The sequence below is a fragment of the Arachis ipaensis genome, chromosome B2 (genome assembly GCF_059453495.1).
Source record: "Arachis ipaensis isolate K30076 ecotype BB chromosome B2, ASM5945349v1, whole genome shotgun sequence".
Classification (NCBI taxonomy): domain Eukaryota; kingdom Viridiplantae; phylum Streptophyta; class Magnoliopsida; order Fabales; family Fabaceae; genus Arachis; species Arachis ipaensis.
In genome coordinates this window covers 93887245-93895211 of record NC_142437.1, presented here as the reverse complement: position 1 = coordinate 93895211, position 7967 = coordinate 93887245, and the positions used below count along the sequence as shown (strand labels likewise).

Sequence of the window (7967 nt, the reverse complement as noted above, 5' to 3'; positions counted from 1 at the left end):
CAAAATAAATGAACAAGATAAAGATTCATCCAAAAATGGTGAGAGAGATATGCTACACATTGCCACTATTAACCCAAATACCACGTTTTCGTTAGGGTACGCTTTGTTCATATTTTTTGCCATAAGTTTTATTTTAAATGTGGCAACAAAAAAAAGTATTTATAAAGTGTTGTCCGTTTTCATAAGGTGTACTTTTTTAAGTGTGACCTTATGTATAAGAAAACCTCCTTACTTTATAATCATAGTCGAAAGTCCACATTATACGCTAGGCTTTTGGCTTTTAGAAGCAACATCAACAATATAGCACCACAATAAATTTCAAAAAGCATGACCATAGAGAATTGGATGGCCACATCAGAATAAGTGGCCATTATAAAAGCATGGATTAAAGCCCAAAACAGTGGCTAATGACTATGGATTTTGCCACTTTAGACCATGCTATTTAAGCGTGTGGAAACATGTGATAAATTTTCTATTGAAAAAAAGTGAAGACAAATATATTACTTGTATGTTATTAGTTATAAGATCAAAGCATACAAAGTTGAAGTAAATACCTAATAGCAAGATGTTCATCATTTCTATTTATATAGATCAATACCCAACCATATCATTGAAATGAGGAGTGCTATCTATTACACCATTCAACATGGTTTTTATTTTCAAACTAGTGTGTATATGTATAGAAAATAACTAATTTTCTCCAAGATAGCTCAATTGATGAAAGCGAGGCACAGGAACACAAATTAAAGGATGAGCCCTAGCAAGTGTGACGCCACTATGAGGTTGCTCTTCCATACTAAAATTCCCATCAACCTTCCATTCAGAGCACTGAATCATAGCAGCAAGAGTACTGGGTACAGTTAGAAGTGCTAGTGAAGCTCCAGGACACACTCTTCTTCCAGTCCCAAATGGTAATAATTGAAAATTTTGACCCCTCAAATCTAATAATTGTCTTTCTTCATCAATGAACCTCTCAGGCATAAACTCAAGTGGATTCTCCCAAATCTTGGGGTTTCTACCCATAGACCATAAATTAATAAATAATATGGACTTTGATACAATTTCATAGCCACAAACATTAACAGATGTCTTAGAGGTTGATTGTCTTGCTAGAAGTGGAATTACAGGGTGAAGTCTTAGGGTTTCTTTAACTATGGCTTGTAAATAAGGAAGATTAGCGAGATCTGACTCTTGTACTAATCTATTGTTTGCAGTTACCAAATCGATTTCTTTTCTTGCTTTTTCCATCACATTCGGGTTGTTGATCAATTCTGCTAGAGCCCATTCGATGTTTATAGCTGATGTGTCAGTTCCTGCCACGAATATGTCCTGCATATGTAACATATGATGATATGATCAATATGATATTAAAATGTTTATAATTGTGTACTCGAAGAATTAAGAGCTCCTAGTTAGGTGGATCATTTATATTCTAGATTATATATTAAATGATTGGTGTAATACAATGTAAGAAATAAACATTTCGAGGAGCTATACGTCCCAATACTTATCAAGACCAATAAGTCAATGAGATATTACTGTGTGTTCACTCCCATTTTAATTTTAACATAACATAGTATATATTACATGTTTAATAACAATAATATATCTATGAATCAAACCATTAGGATTGAAAGTTAGGGTAGTGTATGCCATCGTTCTTTAATAAAAGATATATCAAATTCAAATTTTTAAAATAGAAAATTTTTAGAGAAACTTTCCTTTTCTTGGGATCTCTTTCAACAAATTGGACTATCTTAATTAATTTATTTTAAATAAAATTGATATTGGTGATTTTTTCTAGGAACAATGTTTAGACAAAGACAAGCACGTGACAACATTTCAAGGCGTACATATGCTACAACAATGAATGGAATATACAGATATGTGTCCTATCTTACTTAAATTATTAGTTGATTGTTCATAGTTGATGAACTTCTAATAATATGACTCAAAATGTTAGTGGTTCTATCGTATAAATATGTGTGTATGCGTGTGTGATGAGTCATATTCTTACCAAGATGAAAGCCTTGATATTCTCTTTAGTTAATTGTATCTCATCAATTTTCTTATTATCTTCAAGTATGTCCAGCAAAATATCAAGTAGATCCTTCACTCTCCCACCTGCATCTACTCCTTCTTTCTTCATTTTCTTCCTGGCCAATTCATGCTCCCTAATGACTCTCTCCATCATTGAATCAAATCTCTCCTTAATCTCCTTAGCCCTCTTATTTATCCCATGCAAGTCCCAATTCTTAAATAACCAAATAAAATCTAAAACATTATTAAACTTTCTAGCAGCCTCGGTAATGTCTTTCACCATCTTTCTTATTTCTTCACTGTCAACTAAACTGCCGCCTCCTTCTGCGCAACACCTTACGCTCATTGTCATTCTTGAAATGACACTATTAGTGAGAGTAATGATTTCACCACTAACATCAACAGCTTCTCCAGCTTCCCCTTTCTTCTGCAAGAGTTTGAGGAACCTCAGAGTTTCTTCACGTCTTAAAGGAAGAAGTTGGTCTAGGGTTCTTTTGCCAAGAAGCTCTGCCATGCAGAGCTTCTTCATGAACTTGAAGTAGCTTCCGTAAGGGGTGAGTACCAGCCCCTTTAAGCCATAAGTCATGTAATATTGTGCGCTCGACTTCACGAAACGGCCAGAGAAAGAAGAATCATGAGTTTTGAGAAATTCTTTGGCGATTTCTGGCGCAGAAACTACTACACAAGGGAATGAGCCGAGAAAGATTTGAAAGATGGGTCCATAGCGGGCTGAGAGATTGTGCAAGGTTTGATGTTGTAATGAAGAGATTAGGTGAAGGTGTCCAATGATGGGTAGTGCTGGTGGGTTTGGTGGATTTTGATGATGTTGGTCGCCATTGTTGTGGTGTCTTATGAGAATAGCTCGAATCACAATTGTGGAGATTAGCCAAATTAAAAAAAGTTGAATGTACTCTTGGAATTCTTCCATGGTTGGAATTCTTGGCAGAAAATGTGAGATTTAGGTTTGTCAAGTGTGTTATGTATAAGTCATTCAAGCTAAGGTATATACCTATATATAGTGCTATATAGTCACCTTATTGAACAAAGAAAATGAATAACACCAATAGCATTACTGAAGACTCAATACACACATACCTAGTAAAAAAATCACTTTTAGTACCCGTTTATTTTATTTTCAGTGGCATAAAAAAAATTGTTAATATATTTATTAATGATTGAACATTAACTATTTTATATTTTGTTGCTAAAAAATTTCAGTAATAATTATACAATTGCCGCTAAAAATATTTTTAATAACAAAAAGTATATAATTGTCATTATAATATATAGTAATAATAATAAATATATAATTACCATAAAAACATAAGATATATAGTGGTCATTATGTTATTATTATAAAATTTGTTAATAAAATTGATTTTTGTTGTTTTAATAAATATATTACATATTCTATATAATTCAGTTAGGAAAAATATAGATAAATAACTCATAACTAGTTAATTTTAAACAACTATAATCAATAATTATTGATTTTATATTTTAAAAAAAATAAATTTTAAATAATTATTAATTAATAATAATTTAAAAATTAAAATTACCAATTAATAACAGATTGGCTGGTAATTGACTAGTTGAGTGTTAGTTACTTAACGAAATTTTTAGATAATTTTAGATGTTACAATCGTTGGATGTTATGAAATGTTGTGGAAAATTAAATATGGATATTGCAACATTTTTATTACTTAAAACAAAAGATTTGGATAGTAAAATTTGTTAATATATGATGTTACTTAATAAAAATAATCTTAAATATAGACAATAATTTGGGTAAACACTCAAAATGATCCCAAAAATTTCAAATTGAATAAAATATGATAAGTATGATATTATTGTAAATTTTTTTAGTTTTCAAAATGAGAAATATTAGATGTTGATGTTCATTCTAAAACTTAAAAAGATGTGTTCTTTGGACTACACAATTAAACAGATAATATAATATAGAAAAGTTAAAATATATATAAGAAAAATATAAAATTTCCTCATCAGTTATCTTCCCTTTTTTATTACTTTCTAGCATGTTCTTGAAAGAAATAAAATAAAAATTGCTAATCTATGTAAAATATAAGAGATATGAGAATATAATTAATAACCAATTGAGGATGTTGAGCAAATTAAATAAATAAATATTAAATTAATTAGAATTAATTGAAATTAATCATATATGATGAATCACAATGAGTCTTTAATTATTATTAAACGTAGAATATTAATGTTTGCATTGTAATTAATATGAAAATTTAAGGGTTACGTATATAAAATTATTAAAAACTAAATTTATAAGATTATAACTTTTTGATATTGTAGACGTTTTTGTAATATTTTTATATCTATAGAAATTATTACAAAGTGTAGTAATTTTTGAATTGAACATAATTCGCAAGTAGCGATTGATGTGGGTCTATGTATTAGACAAAAACGGTTATAGAGTGTAGCGATTTTCGAAATTTGATAGACAAAAATCACAAGTGGTTATAACGATTTTTGAAAAAATGGTGCGTTGCATAAATTGTGGCACGCGTAACAGTTTTTGAAGATAATTACGAAGAATTGGCCTATATCCAAAAAAAAAAATAAGAATAATATGATATTAAATTTATACAAATAAAATCAAAATATACACTTAACCAAAAACAAAAATCAAAACATACAATTACTTCAGCTACTCATACATATATATTATTTAACCATGATATTATAAAATTTTTTACATATGTTATAAAAAAATTCAAATATATATATATATATATATATATATATATGAAATTGACTATTAACTAAAATAAAATAGTCCAAATGATGGGTTGTTTTAAATATTTTTTTATAATATATATAAAAAATTTTATAATATCATCATTAAATAATATATATATATATATGAGTAGCTAAAATAATTGTATGTTTTGATTTTTGTTTTTGGTTAATTGTATATTTTGATTTTATTTGTATAAATTTAATATCATATTATTCTTACTTATTTTGGCCAATAGTTCTTTATAATTGTCTTTAGCAACAGTTACAGTGTGTCATGATTTATACAACGCACAATTTTTTTCAGAAATCGCTATAGCAAGTATCAAAGTTATTTTGGAAACCGCTACATCGTGCAACGGTTTCTTTCCATGACGCAGACTCACGTAAATCACTACACCCTATAGCGAATTACGCTTAATTTAAAAATTACTACATTCATTAGTGATTTCTATAAATATAGAAAAAATGTAAAAATGTCTGCAGTATTAAAAAGTTATAATCTGATAAATCTAATTTCCAATCATTTTATATATGTAACTTGTCCAAATTTTAACTATTATAGACTATTTTGAAATTATTTTGTGTTATTTTCCAAATTTTTTTTCGAATTTTTATTATCTTCTTCATCCTTATTTTTTAACTATTAATATTTAAAAGACAATAAAAAATTAAAAATTATCTTATTTTATATTTTTAATTATCACATACCTTATTTTTCATTCTTTAATTACCGTTAAAATAATTGAATAATATTAAATATAATAAATATATAAACATAAATACTATATACATAAAATTAGATATTAAATTAAATAAAATAACTTTAAATTATTATTTTATTTTCTTCTCAGAATTACCGTTTTCCAATTTTCTATCAACACTCAGACTTATTAATTGTTTGATCATTAAAGTTTGCAACGGGGTGCCTAACTAATTTTAGTTAGCATTTATGGCTAATCCCCTATTGGAATTTAGAGGTTAGGATAACCTAACAAATAATAATAATAATAATAATAATAATAATAATAATAAACATGTAACATTTTAATTATCTTTTTTTGGTACTCTGGCAATAATAATGTTCTAATTAAACTCAAAATGGCATGCATTATTCTATAACTTATAAGCATAGGGTATTAATAAAGTGAACTTTTTGTTTTGTCTTTCCATTATTATATTTCTCAATTTTCTAGAAATACTCTAATTTCTCAATTAGCTGAACACAAAACTTTGTGCATTAGGGTGCCTAACCATTTTCAATTAGCATGAATGGTTGATCCCCCCACTAGAGGTTAGAGCATAGGATAATCAATAATTGTCGATCTAGAATACTGCGCACCTAACAAATAATAATACCAGCAATTGATTATAAATTTGATGTTAGTTACTGAATTCATGAAATTGTAATTAATAATTTTATGATTTATTGAAATAAATTAGTTTTTAAATTATTTTAAAATATGAAATTACTAATTAACTTTTTTACATTTATAGTAATGAGATTTAAGTTTTAAACACAAAATATCATGCATTCTATCATTTATGACAATAAGAACATCTAATAAAGTGATCGAATTTTGATTTTCATCTTTCAGCATTATATTTGACAACTTTCTATGAACACTCAGAATTTTTAATTAGATGAACATTAAAATTCACAGTATGCCTAGTGTCTCACCAATTTCAATTAGCATGTACATGACTAGTCCAATATTGGGGGTTTATAGCTAAGGAAAATCAAATAGTAATGTGGAATACTATTTGTGTACTACACATCTAGCAAATATTAGTAGTATTACATATTCTATATAATTGAGTAATTTTGGATGTTACTATTAAGATATTTTGGATGTTACAATCGTTGGATGTTATGAAATGTTGCGGAAAATTAAATATGGATATTGCAACATTTTTATTACTTTTAAAAAAGATTTGGATAGTAAAATTTGTTAACATACGATGTTAGTTAATAAAAATAATTTTAAATATAGACAATAATTAGAGTAGACACTCAAAATGATCCCAAAAAATTGCAAATTGAATAAAATATGATAAGAATGCTATTATTGTAAATTTTTTTTTATTTTCGAATTTAGAAATATTAGATGTTGATGTTCATTCTAAACTTAAAAAGATGTTCATTCTAAAGAATTTTTAATTTTTTAATTTATGACTAATCCCCCATTGGAATTTAGAGGTTAGAATAACCTAACAAATAATAATAATAATAATAATAATAATAATAATAATAATAATAAATATGTAACATTTTAATTATTTTTTTTGGTACTTTGGCAATAATAAAGTTCTAATTAAACTCAAAATGGAATGCATTATTCTATAACTTATGAGCATAGGGTATTAATAAAGTGAACTTTTTATTTTGTCTTTCCAATATTATATTTCGCAATTTTCCAGAAATACTCTAATTTCTCAATTAGCTGAACACAAAACTTTGTACATTAGGGGTTAGAGCATTGGATAATTAATAATTGTCGATTTAGAATAGTGCGCACCTAACAAATAATAATACTAGCAATTGATTATAATGTGATCTACAGTGGTTAGTGACAAAATGATTTACAGAGCTCGCAAAGAAGAGATATGATGACAACGAGAAGGCCTTGTATGGCAATAATAGCCTAATATTCCTGATACTGAATGTTTTTGTCAATAATAGCCTAATATTGCTAGAATGAATATTTTTGGAGATTGATTTGCATTATCTTCTTAATATATTAAAATTGGGTTTTCTCCCAATTAATAAAGGTGAAGTGTCGATCTCTCGTAACTCCGTTTTCCCTCCAAAATGAACTTTTCTATTTTCTATTCTAAATTATTTTATAATAATATATTTATTATAATTACATTATAATTAATATTTAATGAATAATACATAATTATACTAATTTAGAAACATATCTTTATTATAATTATATCAAATCAATATTTAATGCATTATTAAACTATTTATCAATTATCAATTAAAAATACTTTTAATAATAATAATAATAATAATAATAATAATAATAATAATAATAATAATAAGGGTTAAGTACTGTTTTCATCCCTAAGGTCTGGGGTGAAAATTAAATTCGTCTCCGACCTTTTTTTGTTATTAAAATCATCCTTAACGTTACAAAATTTTATAAAAT

General features: G+C 26.7%; 1 protein-coding gene across 1 annotated transcript; it reads right to left on the bottom strand.

Annotated features, from left to right (window-relative positions):
• Positions 1-628: 628 nt before the first annotated feature.
• On the bottom strand, positions 629-3006 carry LOC107627424 (cytochrome P450 93A3-like). Its single transcript, XM_016330256.3, has 2 exons — positions 2018-3006; positions 629-1329 (listed from the first exon to the last, which is right to left on the bottom strand). Exons 1-2 carry the CDS (start codon positions 2966-2968, stop codon positions 691-693), a joined length of 1590 nt encoding a protein of 529 aa, XP_016185742.1. The 5' UTR covers positions 2969-3006; the 3' UTR covers positions 629-690.
• Positions 3007-7967: the final 4961 nt, after the last annotated feature.

Bases quoted from the DNA above. Each gene is read 5' to 3' on its own strand.
- LOC107627424 (XM_016330256.3), bottom strand. From the start codon at position 2,968: ATGGAAGAATTCCAAGAGTACATTCAACTTTTTTTAATTTGGCTAATC. The intron at 1,330-2,017 runs GTAAGAATATGA...TTACATATGCAG, and splicing joins ATATCAAGGCTTTCATCTTG to GACATATTCGTGGCAGGAAC.